This window comes from Symphalangus syndactylus, chromosome 14, assembly GCF_028878055.3.
Source record: "Symphalangus syndactylus isolate Jambi chromosome 14, NHGRI_mSymSyn1-v2.1_pri, whole genome shotgun sequence".
NCBI classification, from domain to species: domain Eukaryota; kingdom Metazoa; phylum Chordata; class Mammalia; order Primates; family Hylobatidae; genus Symphalangus; species Symphalangus syndactylus.
Genome location: NC_072436.2, coordinates 116,842,339 through 116,867,490, shown reverse-complemented (window position 1 = coordinate 116,867,490; position 25,152 = coordinate 116,842,339). Strand labels below are relative to the sequence as shown.

At 61.7% G+C, this 25,152-nt stretch overlaps 2 protein-coding genes across 5 annotated transcripts; both read left to right on the top strand.

The window, feature by feature from the left end:
- Positions 1-3,825: 3,825 nt before the first annotated feature.
- NPW (neuropeptide W) lies at positions 3,826-6,202 on the top strand. Its single transcript, XM_055243468.2, has 4 exons — positions 3,826-3,958; positions 4,962-5,122; positions 5,214-5,762; positions 5,984-6,202. The coding sequence occupies exons 1-4, from the start codon at positions 3,826-3,828 to the stop codon at positions 6,068-6,070; spliced, it is 930 nt and encodes a 309-aa protein (XP_055099443.1). The 3' UTR covers positions 6,071-6,202.
- Positions 6,203-12,957: 6,755 nt separating this feature from the next.
- On the top strand, positions 12,958-24,697 carry NHERF2 (NHERF family PDZ scaffold protein 2). Of its 4 annotated transcripts, none has more exons than XM_055243187.2 (7): positions 12,958-13,290; positions 15,660-15,860; positions 22,030-22,209; positions 22,434-22,587; positions 22,661-22,704; positions 23,240-23,302; positions 23,577-24,697. In XM_055243187.2, exons 1-7 carry the CDS (start codon positions 13,078-13,080, stop codon positions 23,700-23,702), a joined length of 981 nt encoding a protein of 326 aa, XP_055099162.1. In that variant the 5' UTR covers positions 12,958-13,077; the 3' UTR covers positions 23,703-24,697. The 4 variants fall into 4 exon arrangements, with proteins under 4 accessions (XP_055099162.1, XP_055099161.1, XP_055099164.1 ...); XM_055243186.2 differs by having other exon boundaries at positions 23,544-24,697; XM_055243189.2 differs by lacking the exons at positions 12,958-13,290; positions 15,660-15,860 and adding an exon at positions 16,714-19,508.
- The last annotated feature ends 455 nt before the right edge of the window (positions 24,698-25,152 follow it).

Genomic DNA, 25,152 nt, shown 5'->3' with positions numbered 1-25,152 from the left:
GGCACCATCTCGGCCCACTGCAACCTCTGCCTCCCGGGTTCAAGCGATTCTCCTGCCTCAATCTCCTGAATAGTTGGGATTACAGGCACGCACCACCATGGCTGGCTAATTTTTGTATTCTTAGTAGAGATGGGGTTTCACCATGTTGGCCAGGCTGGTCTCGAATTCTTAACCTTGTGATCCGCCTGTCTCAGCCTCCCAAAGTGCTGGGATTATAGGCGTGAGCCACCGGGCCCAGCCCTAATTATTATTTTCTTTTTTTTCTTTTTCTTTTCTTTTGTTCTTTCTTTCCTTTTCTTTTTTTTGAAGTGGTATCTTGCTCTGTCACCCTGGCTGAAGTGCAGTGACATGATCTTGGCTCACTGCAACTTCCACCTCCCGGATTCAAGTGATTCTCCTGCCTCAGCCTCCCAAGTAGCTGGGATTACAGGTGCCTGCCACCACACCCAGCTAATTTTTGTATTTTTAGTAGAGACAAAGTTTCACTGTGTTGGCCAGGCTGGTCTCAAACTCCTGACTTCATGATCCGCCCGCCTTTGCCTCCCAAAGTGCTGGGATTACAAGCGTGAGCCACCACACCCGGCCAATTTTTTGTATTTTTAGTAGAGAGAGGGTTTCACCGTGTTAGCCAGGATGGTCTCGATTTCCTGACCTTGTGATCCGCCCACCTCGGCCTCCCAAAGTGCTGGGATTATAGGTGTGAGACACTGAGCCTGGCCGATTATTTAATGTATTTACTGTTTTTTTTTTTTTCGTTTTTTGTGAGATGGAGTCTCGCTCTGTCGCCCATGCTGGAATGCAGTGGCATAATCTCGGTTCACTGAAACCTCCGCCTTCTAGGTTCAAGCAATTCTTATGCCTCAGCCTCCCTAGTAGCTGGGATTACAGGCGCGTGCCACAACACCCAGCTAATTTTTTTGTATTTTTAGTAAAGGTAGAGTTTCACCATGTTGGCCAGGCTGGTCTTGAACTCCTGAGCTTAAGTGATCCACCCACCTCGGCCTCCCAAACTGTTGGGATTATAGGCATGAGCCACTGAGCCCGAGCTATGTATTTACTTTTTGAGACAGGGTCTGTCATCCAGGCTGGAGTGCAGTGGCGCGATCGCGACTCACTGCAGCCTTGCGAACTCCAGGCCTCAAGGGATCTCTCTACCTCAGACTTCAGGCACACACCACCACACCCAGCTAATATATATATATATATATATATATATATAGAGAGAGAGAGAGAGAGAGAGAGTCATTGTTTGTTTTGGTAGAGATGGGGTTTCGCCATATGGCCCAGGCTGGTCTCTAACTCTGCCTCAGCCTCCCAAAGTGTTGGGATTGCAGGTGCGAGCCACTGTGCCACGCCCTGGCCAATAATTTTAAAGATGACAAAACAGATTTGCTCATTAATCTTCTCCTTACCAGGGCGTTCCTGTTCCGGGCCAGGCTTTGTGCCTGCGGCAGCCATGGTCCCAGCCTTAAGCAAGTGTCTCATGGGTTTCCAGGCGGGACACTGGTGTCAAGGAACTGAGAGGTGAGCCTCAGGAAGCAGGGCCAGCTCTCATCACCTCCTCCCCAAGGAGAGCTGTGGCTCCAGACCCCTGAAGGTGGGGAGAAGGAAGCCGTTGTCACCAGGTGCCGTCCGTGGGCACCAGGCTGGGCAGGACACAGAGGCCCTCCTCCTGCCGCCTGAAAAGGGAGCCCACAGGCACCCTTAAGATTCTGTGTTTTGCTCCTCTAACCCAGCCCTGGGCTCCCCCTGCCATGTGTTCCGGACACCCCACCCAACAGACGCCTCCCCGTGCCTCTGTTCCCAGTGACCTTTCCCTGTGTCCTGCGACTCTCACTCCCTTGGGCCACAGCAATGAACAAGGTAGAGGAGCCACTGCTGGTTTTTTGTTGTTGTTGTTTTGTTTTGTTTTTTGAGACAGAGTCTTGCTCTGTCGCCCTGGTTGGAGTGCAGTGGTGCGATTTTGGCTCACTGCAACCTCTGCCTCCCGGGTTCTAGTGATTCTCCTGCCTCAGCCTCCCGAGTAGCTGGGACTACCGGCACCCACCACCACACCTGGCTAATTTTTGTATTTTTAGTAGAGATGGGGTTTCACTGTGTTGGCCAGGCTGGTCTCAAATTCCTGACCTCGTGATCTACCTGCCTTGGCCTCCCAAAGTGCTGGGATTACAAGTGTGAGCTACCACATCCAGCTGGTTTTTTTGTTGTTGTTGTTTTTGTTTTTTTGTGAAGGAGTCTTCCTCTGTTGCCCAGGCTGGAGTGCAGTGGCGCAATCTCCGCTACTTCTATTTTCTGTCACAGGGGCTTCCATCCCAGCGTAGACTTTCACTGATCAGTTTCCAAAGTTCTTCCTACAGAAGCTCCACGGGCCACCTCCAGGGGGCGTCCTGGACCCTCCCCTGACTGGCTGGAGTCCCCTCAGGGGTCCAGAGACGCCCACGTCCTCTTAGCCAGGAGCAGGTGGCAGCGCCAAGGGACCCTGATGGGGCCTGGCTCTGGCCCATGTCGTGCTGCACTACCCGCCCACCACACACTCCAGGCAGCTGTCAAGGACAAGGGGCCCCGGGGGAGCGCGGCAGGGACAGCTTCTTGCAGGGCCTCTGGTCCCCCTGGTCCTCCATGCGGCGCAGACAGCTCCATCTGCATCCCCCGTTCTGCCCCCATCACAGTGTTTTCCTGACAGGCTGGGGGTGGTCAGCCTCTGGTGCTGCAAGGATAGGTCCTAGCCACAGCGTTCATGGAGTGCCTACTGGGTACCAGGCACGGTTCAGCTCCCAGACCCACCACTGGATTATCAACGCCAACAAGATGATGAAGTGGCCACTGTTTTTACCCCCAGTTTACAGGTGAGGCAGGAGAGGCCAAGGTCCTTATCCTCTTCCCCTCAGCTGCGACTATCAAGCAGGGCTGGCATCTCACCACTTCAGTGTGGCCTTCGTGGGGAGGGCTGCTGCTTCTAAACCTCCTAAGACTCACCAGACCCACTGGGGACCCCCATGCCTCAGGAGTGGGAGTCTGGCTCTGCCCCCAGACCTTCTGTTTTGTTTGTTTGTTTGTTTTTTGAGATGGAGTCTTGCTCTGTCGCCCAGGCTGGAGTATAGTGGTCCCATCTTGGCTCACTGCAACCTCTGCCTCCCGAGTTCAAGTGATTCTCCTCCCTCAGCCTCCCAAGCAGCTGGGACTACAGGCATGTGCCACCATTCCCGGCTAAGTTTTTTTTTTTTTTTTGAGATGGAGTCTCACTCTGTCACCCAGGCTGGAGTGCAATGGCGCAGTCTTGGCTCACTGCAACCTCTGCCTCCCGGGACCAAGCACTTCTCCCGCCTCAGCCTCCCGATTAGCTGGGACTACAGGCGCGTGCCACCACACCCGGCTAATTTTTGTATTTTTAGTGGAGATGGGATTTCCCTATGTTGGTCAGGCTGGTCTGAAACTCTTGACCTCGTGACACGCCCGCCTCAACCTCCCAAAGTGCTGAGATTACAGGCGTGAGCCACTGTGCCTGGCAAGTTTTGTATTTTTAATAGAGATGGGGTTTTGCCATGTTGGCCAGGCTCGTCTTGAACTCCTGGCCTCAAGTAATCCACCTGCCTCAGCCTCCTGAAGTGCTGGGATTACAGGCATGAGCCACAGTGCCCAGCCTGCCCCCAGCCCTTCTGTGCCCCTCTGGACAGGTGTACCCTGTTACCCCAAGCTGAGGCTCTTGGGCTCAGGTGCTACGATGTATCTCACCTCCACCATTTACCCAACATGATCTGGGGCAGGTCAGTTCTCCCTGGGCCTCAGTTTGCTCGTTGGTGAGTGGAGTCAATAATAGTTCCGCTCATGGCATTGTCTGGAGGTGAAGATGAGATAGTTCATGATGACCCAAAAGAAGATCCCTGGTGTCTGGGGCCCAGGGGCTGCTCCATGACTGGCATGGTTGCTGAGGGAGGGCTGGATTCACCCTTGCTGGGAGGTCAGGAAAGAGTGCATCAGGCTCTGCCCTCTGGGAAGGGGTTGTTAAGCCCAGGTGGGCACAGAGGGATATTCTGAGGGACTGTCTGGCTCTGTGCCTTTTTTTTTTTTTTTTTTTAAGATGCAGTTTCACTCTTGTTGCCCAGGCTGGAGTGCAATGATGCAATCTCGGCTCACTGCAACCTCCGCCTCCCGGGTTCAAGCGATTCTCCTGCCTTAGCCTCTCAAGTAGCTGGGATTACAGGTGCCTGACACCATACCCAGCTAATTTTTTGTATTTTTCGTAGAGATGGAGTTTCGCCACGTTAGCAAGGCTGGTCTTGAATTCCAGACCTCAGGTGATCCGCCTGCCTTGGCCTCCGACAGTGCTGGGATTACAGGTGTGAGCCACCGCACCTGGCCAAGGATCTGGGCCATTTAAGTGGAGTCCTGAAGGATGAGTAGGCGTTAGCCAGGCTAAGAAGGAGGGAATGATGCTCTAGGCACACACGCACAGCGACAGGCAAAGCCACAGGCTGTTGGTTTAGGCAAAAATTGAGACTGGCTGGATAATGCGGTCTTGGAGGACCATCACCAGAGAGGAGGCGCTGGAGGTCTGCAAGGCCTTGTCCTGCCCCTCCAGGGATAGAGGTTCCAGGAGGGGCTGACTCTTTCTCCTGGAAGCCTCACAGAACCGCAGACCCCAGGGATGGCTTGGTGTTGCCAACATGAGGCTTCTAAGCCTCCATCTAGCTCTGTGGGGAGATGGGTTGGTGGGGAGAAGCTGGGGGTGGCAGTGGACAGGACAGGGTGTGGGGACAGCTTTGGGAGCTATGCTAGGCAAGGACACGGGACAACTCTTGGGGGGTGTCACCCAGAGGGGTCTTGAGTGGTGCTGAAGGCTCCCGACAGCCCTCCTGCTATAGCCACTGTAGCTCTGCCTGCACCTGGGCCTTCGCTTTGCTGTCCTCCCACCGGCAGGAGTCTGGCTAAAGGGGCATCCCTCAGCCCTACTCCCTCATCAGTGTTCCCAGTACCCCCTTCCTGGCACTTCCACTCCTGGGGGGAGGAGGCTGAGCAGGCAGAGAATGGGACGTGTCCCCCCAGAGGAGCCTCGAGCCCAATTCCAGCCAGCGGCCCACTCAGTGAGGTGCTCAAATACCCACGTCCCCCGCCAGCTGCCAGGGTTCCCTCTCCTCCCTCCGTCCCTCCCCCCATCTGGGGAGCCCAGCGGTACTGAGGGGGCGGAACGAGGCGGGGCCACCGAGCGGTTATAGCTGGGCCTGCAGGGGACCCACAGCTCGCCTCCAGCCTCCTGCGCTCCGGTACCTGGGCGTCCCAACTCCACTGCGCACCCAAACCCAGCCGAACCGGTTCGTGGCCCGCCCCGCCGGGCGGCCGTCGACGCGAGCGCCCTGGCGCGGGGCCCGGGGGAGCGGGGGGCTCCCGCGAGCCGGCCGCGGCTGGCACTGCTGCTGCTCCTGCTCCTGCTGCCGCTGCCCTCCGGCGCGTGGTACAAGCACGTGGCGAGTCCCCGCTACCACACGGTGGGCCGCGCCGCTGGCCTGCTCATGGGGCTGCCTCGCTCACCCTATCTGTGGCGCCGCGCACCGCGCGCACCCGCCGGGCCCCTGGCCGGGGACACCCTCTCCGCCGGGCCCGCCGCCCGCGAGGCTCCTCTCCTGCTGCCCTCGTGGGTTCAGGAGCTGTGGGAGACGCGACGCAGGAGCTCCCAGGCAGGGATCCCCGTCCGTGCGCCCCGGAGTCCGCGCGCCCCAGAGCCTGCTCTCGACCCGGAGTCCCTGGACTTAAGCGGAGCCGGCCAGGTACGTGAGAGGGGAGGAGGCCTGGACCGCCGCGGGCAAGGGGGTCTCGGGAGGTCTGAGCCGGAGCACCGAGCCGCGCGTTCAGGGGGCACCCTCGGGCCCTTCCATCCCCCGCTCCGCGCCCAGAAAAGCTTTCCCTGGGCAGGCTCGACCCTGGCACACCGGGGCAGTGGTGGAGGGCCACAGCCTCCTCCCCACGGCCTTGGCTCTGTTCTCGCTAGAGACTTCGGAGAGACATCTCCCGCCCAGCCGTGGCCCCCGCAGCAAACCGCCTTGGCTTGCCCCGCCTGGCCCCCGGACCGTCCTGACACCGTCCCCCGCCCGCGGCGCCTCCGCGCCTGACCCAGGAGGAGTCGCCGCGTGCTTCCAGGAGCCGCTCACAGACCCGGCCTGCCCACCGGTCAATAAAATCCGCCTGACTCCTGCGCCCCCGCGTGGGACCCCTTCGTCTGCCTGTGTACTTTGCCGTCTAGCTCAGGGCGCAGACAGGCGCGCCCACGCCCTGGCAAATGTCAGGGGCCCCTCCCTCGCCGACCAGGGGAAGCGCCGGGCACTCAGCATTTATTTCAAACCCATATCTCCCGGCACCCCCTCCCTCCCTTAGCCAAAGGCTTCTGCAGAGGATTAAGAACCCCTGGTCCCCTTCTTCTGGGTCATGCCCCGGGAGGAGGGGCCCCCCACCTGAGCCCCACCTTGCTTCTTGCTTTTTTTTTTTTTTAATTTGAGATGGACTCTCTCTTTGTCGCCCAGGCTGGAGTGCAATGGCGCGATCTCGGCTTGCTGCAACCTCCACCTCCCGGGTTCAAGCGATTCTCCCACCTCAGCCTCCTGAGTAGCTGGGATTACAGGCATCCACCATGATGCCCAGCTAATTTTTGTATTTTTATAGAGACAGGGTTTCACCATGTTGGCTGGGCTGGTCTTGAACCCCTGACCTCAGCTGATCCACCCACCTCGGCCTCCCAAAGTGCTGGGATTACAGGCATGAGCCACCGCGCCCGGCCGCTCCCCTGTCTTTTATCCCCCCTCTGCATGCGCTTCTGGTCACTGGCTCCAGCTCCCTCCCCTGCCACATAAATGTGCCCTGCCATCTAGAACACAGTGGACCTCTGTCCACCAGGCCCCCTCCAGTGCCCCTCCCAAGGGTCTGGGCCCCTCCTCCCTCCTGCTCCCTCTTCAACCCTCTCTAATCTTCCCTGGGACTTCAACGACTGTCCTGGACCCCAAACCACCAAGGTCACATGCCCTGATGCCGCCCACCCTTGGAGCCCTCCTGTGGCCATGTGGCAGGGTCTCCCCTTGGGGACACCCAGCAAGGACTGGGGGAGAGGTGGTCCTGGGCCTGGCTGCAGGATGCCCCTGTGGAACCAGCTCCCCACCCCTGCTTCTGGAAGCCCCTCTCCCCTCGCTGGTAGGTCCTTTCCATCTCCAAGGTGTGTCCATCTCCCAAATGTGGGTGATTTTTATCTCCACCCCTTCAAGTATTTTTCTTTTTTCTTTTTTTTGAGACGGAGTCTCCAGCCCATGCTGAAGAGGCACTATCTCGGCTCACTGCAGCCTCCGCCTCTCTACCTCCCCGGCTCAGATGATTCTCTCGCCTCAGCCTCCCCAGTAGCTGGGATTACAGGTGCCCGCTACCACGCCCAGCTAATTTTTGTATTTTTTTTTTTTTTTTTGAGACAGAGTCTTGCACTGTTGCCCAGGCTGGAGTGCAGTGGCATGATCTCCGCTCATTGCAAGCTCTGCCTCCCGGGTTCACGCCATTCTCCTGCCTCAGCCTCCTGAGTAGCTGGGACTACAGGCACCTGCCACTACGCCTGGCTAATTTTTTGTACTTTTAGTAGAGAAAGGGTTTCACCATGTTAGCCAGGATAGTCTCGAGCTCCTGACCTCAGGTGATCCACCCACCTTGTCTTCCTAAAGTGCTGAGATTACAGGCATGAGCCACGGCACCCGGCCCACCAGCTAATTGTTTCTTTCTTTCTTTTTTTTTTTTGAGATGGAATTTCCCTCTTGTTGCCCAGGCTGGAGTGCAATGGCTGGATTTCGGCCCACCGCAACCTCTGCCTCCCAGGTTCAAGCCATTCTCCTGCCTCAGCCTCCCGAGTAGCTGGGATTACAGGCATAGGCCACCACGCCCGGCTAATTTTATATTTTTAGTAGAGACGGGGTTTCTCCACGTTGGTCAGGCTGGTCTCGAACACCTGACCTCAGGCGATCCTCCCGCCTGGGCCTCCCAAAGTGCTGGGATTACAGGCGTGAGCCAACGTGCCCGGCCTCAACAGCCTTTTTTTTTTTTTTTTTTGAGACGGAGTTTCGCTCTGTCGCCCAGGCTGGAGTGCAGTGGTGCGATCTCGGCTTACTGCAAGCTCCACCTCCCAGGTTCACGCCATTCTCCTGCCTCAGCCTCCTGAGTAGCTGGGACTACAGGCGCCCACCACCACGCCCAGCTAATTTTTGTATTTTTAGTAGAGATGGGGTTTCACCGTGTTGACCAAGATGGTCTCGATCTCCTGACCTCGTGATCCGCCTGCCTTGGCCTCCCAAAGTGCTGGGATTACAGGCGTGAGCCACCGCGCCCGGCCAACTGCCAATTCTTACGGAGCCCTTGGTTTCATCTAGCCCTCCCTCCGGCTCTCTGCTGGGTGAAGAGGTGGTCATACACCTCACAGGGCAACTCATTCTCCTCCCTGCCAGCTCATTCCTTCCCACTCCTGCCGCTGTTCCTCACTGAACCTGACCTCTAAGAACATGGATGTCCTGATCTCGTCACTCCCACACCACGCCTCAAGGGCTCCCCACTGCCTATGGGACGATACCCGTGCTCTGGCAGGGCTGGCCCTGTCTGCTCTCACCGCCCCTTCCACTGCCTCCTCCCCCTTCCCCACCGCCTGCTCCAGACTGCAGATTCCAGGACAGCCCGGGACCTCCCTCCCCGAAGGAGGACCTCTCTCCCTCCCTCCAGGGCCCCAGGCTGGGTTAAATGTTCTTCCTGAGGCTGCTTCAGCTCTGGCCTCTCCTTGCGCAGGCCAAGGTGCTCAAAGCTCTGTTCTCGGGGCGGCGGGGGCGGGGTTCAGTGATGTTCCTGGTGCTTGCCTGGTCCAAGATGGGGAGGCAGAGCCGATGAGGGGCTTCTCTGCCTCCCCCACTCCACATCCTTATTCCCCTGCAGCGCAACCAGGCCTAGGGCGCCAGCCTCAGCCCAGTCCCCACCCCACAGGACTGGATCGAGTGGAAGGAAGCCAGATGGGCAGGATCCTGGGGCAACTCCTCGCACGATGCAATGCCACCAGTTCCGGCCAGGTGGCGCTGCGCGGCTACTGTTCCGGGCGGTAGCGTCCGACCCGCGCCTCCAGGAACGGGCGGAGCTAGAGACGCAGTGGGCGCGGCCGTGGCGGGTGGGCGGGGCCGCCCCGTCGGCGGCAGTGGTTTCCTGCCTCTCTCTCCCTCTTGGGTCGTCGTAGTCCCCGTCCTTCTCTCTCCCTCTTGTCTCTGGGTCTCTGTCGGTCACCTCCTTCTGTTGCGCTGGCTCCGCCTGCTCCAGTTTCGGAATGTAAAGAGAGGCACGGTGCAGCCTGAGGGAAGAGGCCCTAGGCGCGGTCTGGTTATGCTTGCAGGGCCATTAACGTCCATTAGGAAGCCTGGCCTGCCTGAGCAGCTCTGGACCATTACCGGGAATCGGAATAGCGGCCCCACCCCCAGACAGGGCCCCAGGCCACGGCCACACCCCAGAGCCCCCGTCCAGGTCCAGGCTCGGGCTCCCTGAGATCGCTGGGACCTTGCTGGAGGGATGCGGGTTCAAGGCCCGGAGGAAACGTCCGGCCGAAACAGGAGTGCAGGGGCGGCCCCCACCCCGGTGGACCCCCCACCGACAGCCCAGGGGAACGGCTGAGACCTGCTCTCCCTCTGCTGGATAGGACTCACGCCTGGGTAGCATGCTGGCAGGCGTGGGTTAAGGGGGTTGGGTGGAGAGTTGGTGGATCTCCCAAGCCTCTGATTGCCCCTGCCTTGACTTTCTTCCCTCCTGCTGCTGCCCTGGGAGCCCACGTCACCCCATCTGCACCCCCAGAGATCCAGCAAAATAAAGTCCACCCTCCTCTCAATGCCAACCCTACCCCCTCCCGCGCACCTCCCTAGCCCTTTCTTCGAGACACCAAGCACTTGGGGGTCCCTGAACACCTATGCCCAGGCGCTTCCCTTCGCCTTTCTCTGCCTCCCGTGCAGCACCCATGGGGGCCAAGGTCAGCCTCGGACCAGGGCTGAGAGCTTCTGGAGGCTGGCTGGAGAAGAGGCCTGGGAGGGTTTGGCCCCGAGAGCTGCTAGGTCACCTTTCCTCGCCTGTTCCTCCAGGCCCCTGGACTCACCGTCCCCTCTCACTGACTGCACCTCCCCTGAAATTGTGACCTCTGGTTCCTCCCTGGCTGCCTCATTCCTCCTGCTCCCTGCTTCGCTAGGCCCACTTCCTTTGTTGCCCAGCCCTTTGCTACTGTGTTACCCTCTTCAGCTCTTCCTCAGCTCCTTCATGGCTTTGGGACTCTTTTGTTACTCTGTAGCAGCAGTGTGTCCGGTGATATTTCCTTGGTTCCTGGCCTTGGTTGTGACCTCATGTTCCTTGTGGCCCTTCCCTCTGCCATGCTGTTCTCTATTCCATCTTTTATTTATTTATTTATTTATTTTTTTTTTTTTTTTTTTTGAGACAGAGTCTCGCTCTGTCGCCCAGGCTGGAGTGCAGTGGCGCAATCTCGGCTCACTGCAAGCTCCGCCTCCCGGGTTCACGCCATTCTCCTGCCTCAGCCTCTCCGAGTAGCTGGGACTACAGGCGCCCGCCACCACGCCCGGCTAATTTTTTGTATTTTTTTAGTAGAGACGGGGTTTCACCATGGTCTCGATCTCCTGACCTCGTGATCCGCCCGCCTCGGCCTCCCAAAGTGCTGGGATTACAAGCGTGAGCCACCGCGCCCGGCCTATTTTTTTATTTATTTTTAAAGTTTTATTTATTGTTTTTGAGATGGTGTCTCGCTCTGTCGCCCAGGCTGGAGTGCAGTGACGCAATCTCAGCTCACTGCAACCTCCGCCTCCTGGGTTCAAGCGATTCTCCTGCCTCAACCTCCCCAGTAGCTGGGATTACAAGCGCCCGCCACCATGCCTGGCTGATTTTTTTTGTATTTTTAGTAGAGATGGGGCTTCACCATTTTGGCCAGGCTGGTCTCGAACTCCTGACCTCAGGTGATCCACCCGCCTCAGCCTCCCAAAATGTTGGGATTACAGGCGTGAGCCACTGCTCCCGCCGCCCCCATCCCCTCTTCAGTCACTGGGAGGAGGAATAGGCTGAGTCCTGGGCCAGGGAAGGCTGGTGTATGCCCAAGGCTGATCAGGAGTCTGCCCCACCCAGGGGCGTAAGGTCTGCAAGCCCCCTTACCCAGGGGACCTGGGGCTGCTGGAGTCTCCCATCCAGCTACCTCCCTTCACTCTAGTGTGGCCACGAAGCTATAGCCTGCCAGGTTTGGGTGGCCCTGGTTGGTGTGGGATGACCCCCTAAGCCCAAACAGGTGTGGTATGTGGGGTGCGTGGTGGTGGGTCACACTGCCCACAGCCATCTTCACAGACTCCAAGGGTGGCAGCACCAGGCTGTGTCCAGGGAGGCCAGCCACAGACCAGACAGGCAGCCTCTGGACATGCAGACAGACGGATGGAAGTGGCCGGCCGGGCGAGAGCCTGAGGCAGCCTCAGCCAGGAATTGCAGGGGTGGGGGTGGCGAGCAGCCATGGCGCCTCAGCCTAAGTGGCTTTTAGGGGCAGCTGCCGGGATATGGGCACCCAGGGGGCCATGGCCCAGAGGCAAGCCCTGTGCTTGGGTGTGGGCAGGGGAGCCCAGGCCAAGGCTCCGGGAGAGGAGAGGGAGAGGAGGACTGCGCCAAGCCTGCTTCTGCGGCTCACATGGGGAATTGCCTGGGCTGGCTGTGCCTGACCCCTGGGAACCAGGTATGTGCAGGGGGCCTGGCTGGGCTGGGGAGGAGGGCAGACTGGGGCTGTGCCTGGAGTTAGCTACCTTCCTATATTGGAGACAGAGGAAGAGCTGGGTGGTGGAGAGCATGGACTCCGAATCTCACATTCCTGGGCCCAAAAGGAGCTGAGGAAGCTTCGTGGGTCTTTTCCCTCTCCAGGCCTGTTTGCAGGTCTGTGAAGTGGCCAGTCCCCTAGGGTTGTTCCAGGTAAAATGCACGCAGGTATAAATGATTTCACTGTGGTGGTGACTGTCCTCTTGGGGAAGGAGGGACACTTGTGCTTCAGGTAGAGGCTGAGGGACAGGGTCGGCTGTGGGCAGGGAAGGGGAGGCCTGCTGCCTTCCTATGGACACTGTGGAGCAGCGCCTGTGCACATCCAGAGCTTAGAGCCCAGATAATTCAGGGGAGTGTAGTCCATGTTAGGAGGGGGGTAACAGGGACCCTCAAGACTCATATCCTTTCGTCACCCTGCAAAGTCACAGTCCAGGCCTGGGGTGGGCTGGGACACAAGTGAGGGGGCCGCCCCAGCCAAGGGAAAGAATGGTGGGAGGGCGCGGGAATGGACGCGGTGCAGATAGCCCAAACACGGCGGGTAGGCCAGGGAGTCTCCCAGGCACTGGCCCCCAGGATGCAGGGAGGGGCTGCTGCGTGTCACTTTTAAAGCCCTTTTTGCCTCCTGGGCCCTCCTGAGACTCTGCCCTGGGCCAGGGCAGCTCTGGCTGCAGGAGTGATCCAGATCAGGCACAGCCGAGAGGAGACAGGCAAGGGGGTCCGGGAGGGCTTCCCGAGGAGGGTGGGGAGGGCTGTGGCCCTTGTTCTTACCCTTTGGCCCCTTTGTCGGGGTCCCTTGGCCTGGAGACCCTTTGTCCAACCCGTCGCCCACCTCAAGACCTGCCTCGATGCTGCGCATACAGTAGGTATCCCATAAATGTTCCTGGGATAGAAGGCAAAGGCGCTGGCAGCAAAGCGGCTGCCCAGAGTAGGGGCGAGACAGAGGGGTCCCGGTGGTTGGGGGGTCCCCTAGCCCTGCCGCCTCCCCCTGCCCCGCCTCAGGCTGGCCGGGCGCGAAGGTAGGGGCCTGGCCGGGACGGCTGGGACTGGAGGCGGGGGCGGCCGGGCGACGGGGGCGGGGAAGGGGCGGGCGCGGGGGCGGTGCCGCAGCCCGAGCCGGAGCCCGAGCCGGATCCCGAGGCGACGGGAGCCGAACGGGAGCCGCCGCCGAACCCCCCGCCGGGTGCCCAGCGCCGCCGCCGCCGCCCCCGAGCTCCCCCGCGCCCCTGCCCCGCGGGCGGCCGGTGGGCAGCGGGCGCCATGGCCGCGCCGGAGCCGCTGCGGCCGCGCCTGTGCCGCCTGGTGCGCGGAGAGCAGGGCTACGGCTTCCACCTGCACGGCGAGAAGGGCCGCCGCGGGCAGTTCATCCGGCGCGTGGAACCCGGTTCCCCCGCCGAGGCCGCCGCACTCCGCGCTGGGGACCGCCTGGTCGAGGTCAACGGCGTCAACGTGGAGGGCGAGACGCACCACCAGGTGGGGGCCAGCGCGCGCCCCCGGCCCGCCGCACCCTCCCCGAGCGCGTCCCCCTGGGGCGAGCGGGGGTCGCACGGGGGCCTGAGAGGGCTCCCGCGGGGAGGACGCGGACGTTGTCGGGAGGCAGCGGCCCGGCGCCTTCGGAGTCCCGGCGCAGGAAGCTCAGTCCTGCACGGGGGTGGGGGGGGCATCCTGGCAGGGAGGGGCCCGCACTGCGGCTCCTGGCCGTTGGCCTCGCTCTTTGGTCGCGTTTTGGCCTCAGTGTGCCGTGAAGGAGGGTGTTGGGCAGCCTGGAGCCCCTCCGGAAAGGTGAAGACCTGGGTGCTTTCGCCTGGGTGTGTGTGTACACGTGTACACGTGTGCGTGTGAACACAGCTGGGCGTGTGTGTGCAGGTCCCTTTGGGGTCAGCCGTGTGTGCACGCGCCTGCCTGTGTGTACCCAGGAGGGGTCGCAGTAAGGGCATCAGTGTGTGTGCACCTCTGTGTGTGCAGTAGTGTGTGTGTGAGTATACAGGTCTGCACGTGTGCGTGTGTGTGTACAGGTCTGGACTCCTGGGCCTGTGAGAGCTGGGCTCTGTGTGTACGCCTGGCTAGTGTACTCATCACTGTATGTCTGCAGGCCGGTGAGTCTGTGTGTCTGTACTCTAGTGTGTCCCAGCTGGTGTGTCTGGGACCGGGCTGAGTTGGCCATTGGTGGCAACCACATTCCTTAGCTACAAAGGTACTACTCCTCCTCAGAGGCTGCCTAGCCCGGCTGGGGTTACTGACCGAAGCCTCCTGCCTCCTGGCTACGGAGAACAGAGCCTTTTCTCTGTGGGTTCTGACCCCTGAGATGTGCCTGTCACCCACAGGCCAGGGACTCCCTCCAGACCCTGGTTGGGGTCCAGCGTCCACACATCCCTTGTCCTCCAGGTCCCCTGTCCCTCACAGCACCAATGAATCCATAACCTGTCTACATGGCTGGTCCTGGAACCTAGAGATTAGCAGGTTGGTTCAGCTGGGCCTGGAGCTGGTCTCCTGTTTACCTGGTGCCTTGTCTGTCCCTCTGTCGGCAGGCCCCATGCCTTCCACCCAGAGTGTCTGCTGTGTAAGGTTGTTTGCCGAAGAACGTGGGCATCAGGTCAGGGGCCTGGACCTGAGGGATTGAGGGTAGGGCTGGCAGGGCTGGCAGGGCTGGGGCCAGGCTGCTGTTGGATAGTCACTGCCACCCTCGCCCTGGGAACACCAAGGCCCTGTGGTGCCGGTCTCTGAGGACTGGACGCACAGACCATGGTGGACTCTCCCCACTGCCCCAGGAGGGCAAGAGGGGCAGTTACTGCCCCATTTGACAGTTGAGGAAACTGATGCCAGAGACTGAGGGTGACTTGTCTGGGACACATAGTCAAGAAGCAGCTGAGCACTGGGTTCCTCTCGTCTCACTCTGGGTCATGGGGAGAGAGGAGGGCCGGGGGAAGATGGGCCTGGCTCAGCCCCTCCTGTCTGTTCACCACCCTGCTGAGCCTGGCAGCTGGTGGGGAGCCCTGTCCACCCTCCCCCAGGCCGCAGGTGGGAGTAGGGCTGCCCCTCTTCCTGCCTACTTCCCAGTGGGCACTGCTTTCTCTCTGCATGTGTGTGCTGGCCCCCCGCGTGGTCCAGACACTTCACAGGCACCTGCACGCACACGCCGACGGCCACCGTGCCACAGCTGTCCACAGGTGCACCTGCCCTTCCCCCACTCCGGCTGCACCTGAGTCCTGCTTCCCTGGCTGTGTGTGGGTGCCCGAGCCAGGAGCCCAGCCCTTCCGCTGTCTGCAGACCCAGAGGGAATGGGCCCATGGCCATGGCCTGGAGGTAGCTACAAGGCCTAGGGTCAGGGGTTTAGACTTTCACGCTGCATGGCAGAGAATGACAGGAACGGGCACAGACACACTCAAACTGGGGCCCAGGGAGACACCCTTCTCCTTCAAACCTGGACGGAGACAGACTTTGAAACAGATGGATGCACGCGCGCACAGGGACAGGCAGACTCAAAACCTGAAGGTCCGCTGTGCACCATTTTTGTCACTTCCAGACAGGACTTACCCAGCGGCCCTACCCGGCAGCCCCTTCCCAGCCCTGCCTGGAGAAGACCCTGGGCTGAGGGCAAGGCTCTGGGAGGACCCTGAAGCCCTCACAGCCTGGGCTTCGGCGTCCGGAGCCCGGGTGCAGAGGAAGGGAGCCGCTGGAGTCCGGGGGTGGGGGGCGGGGCCGGCAGGCCTCTTGGTGCAGCCACCCGCCCATGCACACCAGCCGCCTGCCCGCACACCCGGGCCAGCCCAGAGTGGTGCCACTGCCCATGTGCTGCCCGCAATGCGGGCCACTGACCTGCTCCTGTCGCCCATTCGCCCCAGGTGGTGCAGAGGATCAAGGCTGTGGAGGGGCAGACCCGGCTGCTGGTGGTGGACCAGGAGACAGACGAGGAGCTCCGCCGGCGGCAGCTGACCTGCACCGAGGAGATGGCCCAGCGAGGGCTCCCGCCCGCCCACGAACCCTGGGAGCCGAAGCCGGACTGGGCACACGCGGGCAGCCGCAGCTCCGATGCTGGCAAGAAGGTATGGCGGGCTCGGCCCACAGGGACCACCCTAGCCTCTCCCAGAGGCTCTCAGCTTTTGATGACGATCTTTGCCTCTGGTCACCTCCAGTAGTGTTGGTCTCTTCTGCCTTTTGGGGCCCCTTTTCTGCCCCAGGGACCATCCTGTTGGCCACTGGGGGCCGCTCTTTCTACCCTCAGCCTGTGTTTTAAACTGGGTAGGGTCTGGGCAGCCTGGCCTGTTCCTCTTCTCCAGGATGCTCCAGAGCCGCTGGCCCTATCGAGGGGTCACTCTGACAAGCTGCCGCCTCCCCAGCCCCCAGCCTCATGGCTGAGGAACCCTGGGAAGAGACATTCCAGGTCTGCGTGTGTCCAGCTCTGTGCCTGTGTTGGGTGTCATTCGTGGCTGTCCTTGTCTCTGTCCAAGGCGCCTGCGTGCTGGGAAGGCCTGGGAGAGGGCCGGTCTTCTCCGCAGGCAGCGCCGTGGTTGGGGAAGCCGAGGAGGCCGCTCTGCCAGGCCTGGCGTGGGTGGGGCTGGGAGCATGGGAGTGGAGTTGGGGGTCCAGGAGGCTCCGGGGTGAGCCCACTCCTCCCGCTAGATACAAGGGAGGGCCCTGGGACCCTGTCTGCTGTTCCTCCTGGACTGCTGGGCAGCACTTCCTCCTTCCCCTGCCCTTGCTCCCAGCCAGGAGACCCAGAAAAGTACAGGGGCAGCCTGCTCCCCCTCCTGCTAGGTGGCCGACTGGGAGGGGCCGCCTGGCAGGCCTTGGGGGCCAGGAGGAACAGCCTGAAGCTGTCTGTCCTGTCTTCCTGGAGGCCCTGATGGCATTATCTCCACACTCTCTCTCCTACCTTTTTTTTTTTTTTTTTTTTTTTTTTTCATTTTCAAGGAGATCCCTGGCCGGGTGTGCTGGCTCACGCCTGTAATCCCAACACTTCGGGAGGCCGAGGTGGGCGGATCACCTGAGGTCAGGAATTTTGAGACCAGCTTGACTAATGTGGTGAAACCCCCATCTCTACTAAAAATACAAAAATCAGTTGGGCGTGGTGGTGTGTGCCTGTAGTCCCAGCTACTTGGGAAGCTGAGGCAGGAGAATCTCTTGAACCCGGAAGGTGGAGGTTTCAGTGAGCCGAGATCCCGCCATTGCACTCCAGCCTAGGCGACAGAGCGAGACTGTCTCAAAAAAAAAAAAAAAAAAAGGAAAAGAAAATCCCTTCAGGGGATTTGAGTCCAGGGGTTGGCCAGACCCCACTGTGAGAACCGCGCCTGGGGCAGGGGTGTGGGATCTGGAGTTGCCGAGGGTGCAGGGGCTCTACACATTCACTTTCTCCCTTTCCTGGACGCCCTGCTGAAGCTGGCTGCCCCTGGGAGCTGAGCCCGGGGGCAACAGCTTGGCAGGGAGACAGCGTTCCCTGTGGGGAGCCCAGCCTGGGCACAGGCCTGGCCATGGGACCTGTGGGACCCGTTTTGTTCCTGGGGCTTGAGGGCAGGCCATGGTGGTGCTCAGGGCCAAGGTGCCCAGCCCAGGGCTGGTAGGGGGGCTGGCCTTGCAGGGGGGCTGGCTGGTCCCAGGCCCCTGTCCAGGCTGAGGGTTGGAGCCTCCCTCTTTCCCAGGCACCTTCCCTCCCCCAGGAGGAAGCTCCCCCTCTGCCTCAGGCGTTTGTCCATTGATTTGGACACAAATGCATGGTTCACCTTCCTGTGGAAAAATCTGGCCCTCGGACTTTATCTGGAGGGTGCGGTGGCCGAGGCACCTTGCCTTGGGTGGGACCTTCCCCCTCTGCTATTTCAGGCTCTGGGGGCTGCAGGAAGCCCTAGGAGGGGCTTCCTTTGGGTGTATTTTTAGAGGAACAAAGGGTGGCCTGAGTGGCAGGTCCCTTTGTGCATGAGTCTGGCTGGGGACAGGGGCTCCAGAAGGTCAGGGGGCACCCAAGGAACAGGGTCTCCCCTTCTCTCTTCTGGCATCGAGACCTGAGGTTTCTTTTTCTTTTTCCTTTTTGGCTCACTACAACTTCCGCCGTCTGGGTTCAAGCGATTCTCCTGCCTCACCCTCCCCAGTAGCTGGGATTACAGGCGCGCACCACCACACCTGACTAATTTTTGTGTTTTTAGTAGAGACATGGTTTCACCATGTTGCTCAAGCTGGTCTCGAACTCCTGATCTCAGGTGATCTGCCCTCCTCAGCCTCCCAAAGTTCTGGGATTACAGGTGTGAGCCACTGTACCCGGCCCCCGAGATATCTGAGGTTTCATTTCTTTCTTTCTTTCTTTTTTTTTTTTTGAGATGGAGTTTCACTCTGTTGCCCAGGCTGGAGTGCTGTGGTGCGATCTCGGCTCACTGAAATCTCCTCCTGGGTTCAAGCAATTCTTATGCCTCAGCCTCCCGAGTAGCTGGGATTACAGGCGTGCGCCACCACACCTGGCTAATTTTTGTGTTTTTAGTAGAGACAGGGTTTCGCCATGTTGGCCAGGCTGGCCTCGAACTCTTGGGCTCAAGTGATCCACCTGCCTCAGCCTCCCAAAGTGCTGGGAGTACAGGCGTGAGCCCCTGTGCCTGGCTCGAGACCTGAGGTTTCTTCACCTGAGCTCCCAGCATGGGCAGGAAGAGTTGGGCCTCACCTGACCTCCACAGAGCAGGCTCAGATCCTGCCCTTCTCAGCCTGGGTTCAGGGCATGCCTCAGATGGTCAGGGAGCCCAGGAGGGCAAAGCTTACCTTGCAGGGATGGCTGCAGTGGGGGTGCTGGTGGCAGAGAGGCAGAGCCCTTGGAGGGATGTGTGTAGTTTGTCTTTGGTGAAGGATGGAGAGGGCCCAACTTTGGGTGCCCCCTGGGAGCTAAGGGTGGTTCTCGGTGTCCTCTGCCCTGGCTGCGGATAGGGGAGGTGGGCAGGGGAGGACACTGATGTGGTTGGCCCCTCCTTTTGGGGGCCGTGAAGGCCCAGTTAGTGATGACTCAGCCCTGGGCCACACCAGGCTGGGGGTGGCCGCAGCTGCAGCGCAGCTGATCCTAGTAGTGACGACAGGGGATAGCCCCCAAACAGAGACGGGGTGGCCAGCGGTGCCAGGCCCTGGAGGTGGTGGCAGACCCTGAGCCCTCTGCCCCCTGCCCCTAGCCCATGTCTCCACCCCTGTCTGGAGGGCCTTGGGGGCTAAGAGCAGGTGAGGGGTGACAGTTCTGCGGGAGGCGGCTGTGTGGTTGGGGCGCGGTGCCTGCGGGGGCTTCCGGGCTCCCCTGGCTCTTCTCCTCTGGAGCCTCAGCAGGACTGTCCTGTGTTCTGGGGCCGGGACTCCTCCCTGTCCCCTCAGCCCTGGGTCCTGGGGCAGGGCAGGGCCTTCCAGCAGCTTCCTTCCTTCCTTTCTTGGGACGGAAACCTAGCTGGGTGGGGGGCGCCGGGCTGGAGCCTTCGCAGGGGAGTGGGCTCAGTCATCACCCTGCTCCCCAGAGTGACTCAGCCCCCACGTCCCCACCCATCCCCGGGGAGCCAGGGCCGCAGAGGGAGGTAGATAAGTGGGGTGGCAGCCTGGGTTGGCCAGAGAGTTCAGGCCACCCCAGCCGGACGCCTGCCACTCACTGCCGCTGTGCCGCTGTCATGGCGCGCTCCGGGAGTGCCATGCCACCTGCCAGGGCTCCGGGAGCCCCTCCACGGAGCCCACCCCAGAGGCTGATACAGGTCAGGTGGGGTGGGAGGAAGGGAGGGCTAGGAGGAATCAGCAGCCGCTCAGCCTCCCCGGATGGAAGGGGGGAACTCTGGGACCCTGCTGTAAGCAGGCTGGTCCCTGAGCAACAATGAAGGCCTTTCTCTGCCAGGGCTGGTGCGTCACCATCTGGGGGGGTGCCCAGGGTACCCCCATGCCAGCCTCTTTGTCCGGACACAGGCATGGCTGGGGGACTAGGGATGGTCCAGCTCTGTGCTGGCCGCCAGTGGGGAGGGAGCCTGGAGCCCGTGGGAGCCAGAGGGCCTGGCGGGAGGCAGCAGGAAGTGTGTGCTGAGCCAGGGCAGGGAGGAGGAATGTGAGCTATGAACCCCGCCCGAGCTCCTCGGCTCTCTGGGCCTGCCTTTCCCATGAGCCCATGTGCTGCCAGCAGCCCACCCCGGCCCCTCCATTGCGGCCCCTCCACCTGAGGGTTTAGTGCCGTGCCTGGCGCCACCGGGACCCTGCTGACAATGAAGGGGTTTAGGCTTGATGATAGGCAAAACTTCTTGCCTTGCAGAGTGAAAGATGGCTGCTTCTGGACAGAGGCAGAGGGGTGGCCAGAATGACCCTGAGAACACTGGGGGGGTCCTTGGCCTGGCCTCAGGGCCCCAGACACCCACCAGATCCTGCTTCCTGTCTGGTGCCCTGAGAAACCCTGCCCTGCAGGCCGCCGTGCAGGCGTGGGAAGGGCTGCCGGGCCAGCACTGTGGGGCTGGCCGCATGTGTGGGCGGCTGTGCGTGTTTGCAGGTGTGTTTGGACATCTTGTGTCTGTGACTGTGTGATGTGTCTTTGCGGCCTGGGCCCATGTCACGCTCCCACGTCCCCCACTGAATTGGGCTCCTGTCCCCACACCTTCCCTCTGTCCCAGGCCAGCCTGGGGGCTGTGCTCCACCTCCCCTCCCGAACTGGACTCCTGTCCCCACGCCTTCCCTGCGTCCCAGGCCAGCCTGGGGGCTGTGCTCCACCTCCCCTCCCGAACTGGACTCCTGTCCCCACGCCTTCCCTGCGTCCCAGGCCAGCCTGGGGGCTGTGCTCTGACTGCATCCCTGAGGGGCACTTCGGTGGGCAGGTGTCAGGGTCAGCCTCGAAGCCCCACGCCTGTGCCACCAGGTGTGTCTGGGGGAGGAGTGGTTCTATGTGGTGGGGCCCTGGAGATTTTGGGGGTCTTGCACCTTCCAATTCAGCACATGTGGCCCAGCTAAGCCCCTGCAGGGCCAAGGAGCCACAGCCTTGTCCCTGGAGTTTCTGGTGTGACGGGCTGGGTGGTGGCCATGCAGAGAGGGTTCAGAGGGTGGGCACGAGGCTCCAGATGAGGCATCTGGCAGGCTGGACAGGAGAAGGGTGTTCCAGACCAAGGGCAGGTCCTGAGCCCAGGGGAGAGGGCACTAGCCGTGTGGAGAAGGACCCCCTTGCTCCCTTGGCGGGGCGGCCCCCCCCAACTGATATGGCCGTTTCCGGTCCATTGGGGTTTGGAGTGAGCTTGAAAGTGGGTGGCTGGAGGGGTTGGGGGTTTCTGAGGCCTGGAGACCTGCCCTCCTGAGGTCTGAGCGCCCCTCTTGCCATGCCGCCCCGGCCCTGGCCTGGCCTGTGGTCCCTCAGGGACACACAGGGAGGTAGGAGGTGAGGGAGGGGCCCTGGCAGCCCCCCACCCCGCCTGCACACTCTCTCCTGCACACGCCCTCAAGCCTGGCGCTCCCTGGAAACCTGAGCTGCCTCCCGCCTGCTCCGGCCACCGCCATGTTTAACTGACCACGGGCAGCCGCTGGCCACCGCCGCCGCACCCTGGCCCATCCCCTGGCTGGGAGGTGGTCATTGGGCCTGGCCCTGCCTGCATGGTCCGCTGGCCCAGAGCCCTACTGCAGGATGCCAGAGGTAACATGGGGCAGGGCCTGGGATGGTAGCGGGGGGTCCTTCCGGGCACCAGGAGGCCCTCTGTGCCCTGTCCACTCTAAGATCCTGCCCCAGCCCCTGCTTGCTGGGCCCACGGGGGTGGGGCAGCTCATTTTCCCGGAATGTGAAAGCAAACAGAGCCGCCACCGCAGCCAGCCTCACAGAGGCCTCTGGAGAGAAAACAGAACTGCTGGCCTAGGAGCGCCTGCCCCACGCTCTGGAGGAGAGCCCGGGCAGGGGCATGCACAGGCAGAGCCCTCAGGGACAACCGCCCCAGGAGGCCCACGGCGACAGTTCATCCCACCTGGTGCTTTCTCCCACCCTGCCTGTGTGCCACGCTGGCCTCGAGCCAAAGGAATTCTCCCAGCCGGGAAGGCGGCTGGGCCCATCGGGGAGGCTTCCGGGTTTGAAAACAGGCTTTGCCCAAGTTCCCACAGCTAAAGCTCTGTCACAGGCAGCCTGGGTGCCCGGACTGTTTGCCACTGAGACCTGGGCCTGCCCGTGGGGGGCATGGTACCGAGTTTGGGCAGCGGTGGCACCACCGGGGAGCGGCCTCTGGAGGCGGGAGGCTGGAGCCAGACTGACCCTGTCCATCGGGCCTGCAGGATGTCAGGGGGCCCCTGAGGGAGCTGCGCCCTCGGCTCTGCCACCTGCGAAAGGGACCTCAGGGCTATGGGTTCAACCTGCATAGCGACAAGTCCCGGCCCGGCCAGTACATCCGCTCCGTGGACCCGGGCTCACCTGCCGCCCGCTCTGGCCTCCGCGCCCAGGACCGGCTCATTGAGGTACCAGCCCACCAGGGCTGCAGGGTGCTGGGTGCCCCGCGTCTGTCCACACTGGGGCCCTGGGTCCTTGCAGGGAGGAGGGAGACGCTGGGAACCTGAGCTGGTGTGCCTCCTGCTGCCTCGGTGGGCAGTGGCTGTGATGAATATTTGATGCCACACCTGGCCACGCGCTGTTGGGGGCTGTCTGGGCCCACAGTGGGGCTGATGCGTGCTGGTGGCGGCAGGTGAACGGGCAGAATGTGGAGGGACTGCGCCACGCTGAGGTGGTGGCCAGCATCAAGGCACGGGAGGACGAGGCCCGGCTGCTGGTGGTGGACCCCGAGACAGATGAGCACTTCAAGCGGCTTCGGGTCATACCCACCGAGGAGCACGTGGAAGGTGGGCCACGGCCCAGGGCACAGGGTGGGTGCGGTGTGGTGGCTGAGCAGCCACTGACACGCTGTCCCCACAGGTCCTCTGCCGTCACCCGTCACCAATGGAACCAGCCCTGCCCAGGTGAGAGGGTGGGGTGCCCATGAGACACAGGGTGCCTCTGGGGGTACCCAGGCCCGACAGAGGCCCCCCTCTCCCTGGAGATCCGTCCTCGAGGTGTGCTAGTGACACCTGATTCTGGCCCTGTCACCTCCCTTTAATGCCCCTGTGGGTCTCGTTCTGGGTCAGTGCCACACACAAGCCACATGGGGCGCCTGGGGTCGGGGCCACTGCCTTCCATCCTCTCCTGGGCACCACCTGGTAAGGAGCTGCCGTCTAGTCTCTGCCCCTCAGGGAGCTGGTGGTGGCCTCACCCCAGGTGTTGCTCAGGCCGGCCATTCCTGCACCCGAACCCCCTCTGCACCATGAGCTGGCCAGGCCACCTGCCTGTCACTGCCAGGTGCCCGGTGCCTGCCCCGCCGCATCTGGAGTCCACCAAAGGCCCGAGGCCCCCTGCCAAGTGGAGGAGCACACACTGGTGGGGCGTGTGCATCTGTGCACATGTGTGCGTGTGCAGGTGTTGTGTCTGTGAAGCTACAACCTGCCCTTGGTTTCCCAGCTCAATGGTGGCTCTGCGTGCTCGTCCCGAAGTGACCTGCCTGGTTCCGACAAGGACACTGAGGTATGGTTGTCCTCCTCCACTCCTGAGCTCACACGCAGGGCTGCCAGAGGCCTTGGGGTGGGCGTCTGTGGAGATGTCAGCCCGGGCAGTGGGGTCTCTGCTCAGGAAGCCCTCGTGAGCCCACTGCCCCAGCCCCAGCCCCAGCAGGCAGCCTCTGTTGGTTGCTCCCTGGGAGGGGCCACCGTCTGGAGTGTGGGACTAGGGCTCACTCCAGACACCTCACCCACCGTGCTCACCCCAGGATGGCAGTGCCTGGAAGCGAGATCCCTTCCAGGAGAGCGGCCTCCACCTGAGCCCCACGGCGGCCGAGGCCAAGGAGAAGGCTCGGGCCACACGAGTCAACAAGCGCGCGCCGCAGATGGACTGGAACAGGAAGCGTGAGATCTTCAGCAACTTCTGAGCCCCTCCTGCCTGTCTCGGGGCCCTGGGACCCCTCCCGCACGGACCTTGGGCCTCAGCCTGCCTCGAGCTCCCCCAGCCTCAGTGGACTGGAGGGTGGTCCTGCCATTGCCCAGAAATCAGCCCCAGCCCCAGCCCCCGTGAGCCCCCATCCTGCCCCTGCCCGCCAGGTACTGGGGGCCTGTGGCAGCAAGATGGGGGGAGAGAGACCCAGAGATGTGAGAGAGAGAGGCAGACACAGAGACACACACAGAGAGAGACAGAGAGAGAGATGGAGCGACGGCTGCGGGGTGAGGGCCTTTGCTGCTCTGCTGGGGCCTGCTGACTGAAAGGAATTTGTGTTTTTGCTTTTTTTCCAAAAAGATCTCCAGCTCCACACATGTTTCCACTTAATACCAGAGCCCCCCCCACCCCACCCCCACTTCCCCTCCCCCTTGGGACGCGCTCTAAATAATTGCAATAAAACAAACCTTTCTCTGCAAACCATTTCCTCCCCGCCCCCTCCCCTCAGCAGCGGCTGTCCTGAGTGGGAGTCCCTGGGACTTCCCAGTGGCCAAGCTGGGGCCCCCAGCCTTTCGTGGGGACCTCGGGTAAGGCCAGGGAGGCCTGATGTGGCCATAAGAGCTGCCCCTCCCCACCCAGCTACCCTGTGTGCCTGTGCCCTGCTGGGAGTCTGAAGCGCAGGGCCTGGGCTCTCCGAGGGGCATGAGAATGGAGGCCCCCTGTCCCCAAGGAGGGTGGCCTCTGGACAGGCCCCTCATTCCGCACGGCAGCTCCCAGGCCTGGGGAACATAGGTGTGTGAGAGCGGCACCTGGGAAGGACTCCTGGCCTCTGGCTCAGCCCTGCCTGGCGGGCTCCCCCGTGGACACCTGTTGACTTTGCACTTCCCTCCTGGGCCCCGCATCCCTGAACCGACCACGGATCGACCGGCACTGCTGCTGCCTCGTAAGCCATAGCGCATGTGCGCGCTCAGAATAAACAGGCCCTGCCTGGGACCCACACGCCTCCGTCTTTTCTGAGCCTCCTCCCCGAGGGGTGAGAGGAGTGGAGGGATGAGGCTGTTCCAGGGACCCCCCTCCCTAAGTCTCAGCAGCTGGAAACGGTCTCGTTCCTGAACCCCTGGCCTGCATCCATCTGCTCCCAGCCCTGCTCCATCTCCCCCGCCGGCCCCCATGGGACCCCTTGCTGTGTGGCACATCCTGGGCCCATGCCCATCTCTCTATTTGGCAGACTCAGCCTCCCACCTTCACCTTCCCTGTGAAGCCATCTGGCTCCACACAGCACCCACACAGGCCACCTTTTGCCCAATTCACCCTGCAACCTCTAGCAGTCACAGGTCAAGCTTTGTACCCTGTGGTGCCCTGCCTGGGTCCCCAGTGTCCCTTCCAAGGCCGGGTAGCTCTGTAAACAGGGGTGGGACCCTGGCAGAGGCTGGGCTTTGAGGGCATGG

What these genes read in the sequence shown, in the direction of transcription:
- NHERF2 (XM_055243186.2), top strand. Translation starts at nt 13,078, where the DNA reads ATGGCCGCGCCGGAGCCGCTGCGGCCGCGCCTGTGCCGCCTGGTGCGC. An exon ending in CCCAGGACCGGCTCATTGAG is followed by an intron (nt 22,210 to 22,433) that starts GTACCAGCCCAC and finishes TGGTGGCGGCAG; the next exon opens with GTGAACGGGCAGAATGTGGA. An exon ending in ATGGAACCAGCCCTGCCCAG is followed by an intron (nt 22,705 to 23,239) that starts GTGAGAGGGTGG and finishes TTGGTTTCCCAG; the next exon opens with CTCAATGGTGGCTCTGCGTG.
- NPW (XM_055243468.2), top strand. Translation starts at nt 3,826, where the DNA reads ATGGCATTGTCTGGAGGTGAAGATGAGATAGTTCATGATGACCCAAAA. An exon ending in GGATTCACCCTTGCTGGGAG is followed by an intron (nt 3,959 to 4,961) that starts GTCAGGAAAGAG and finishes CTCCCTCATCAG; the next exon opens with TGTTCCCAGTACCCCCTTCC. An exon ending in ACTTAAGCGGAGCCGGCCAG is followed by an intron (nt 5,763 to 5,983) that starts GTACGTGAGAGG and finishes TGTTCTCGCTAG; the next exon opens with AGACTTCGGAGAGACATCTC.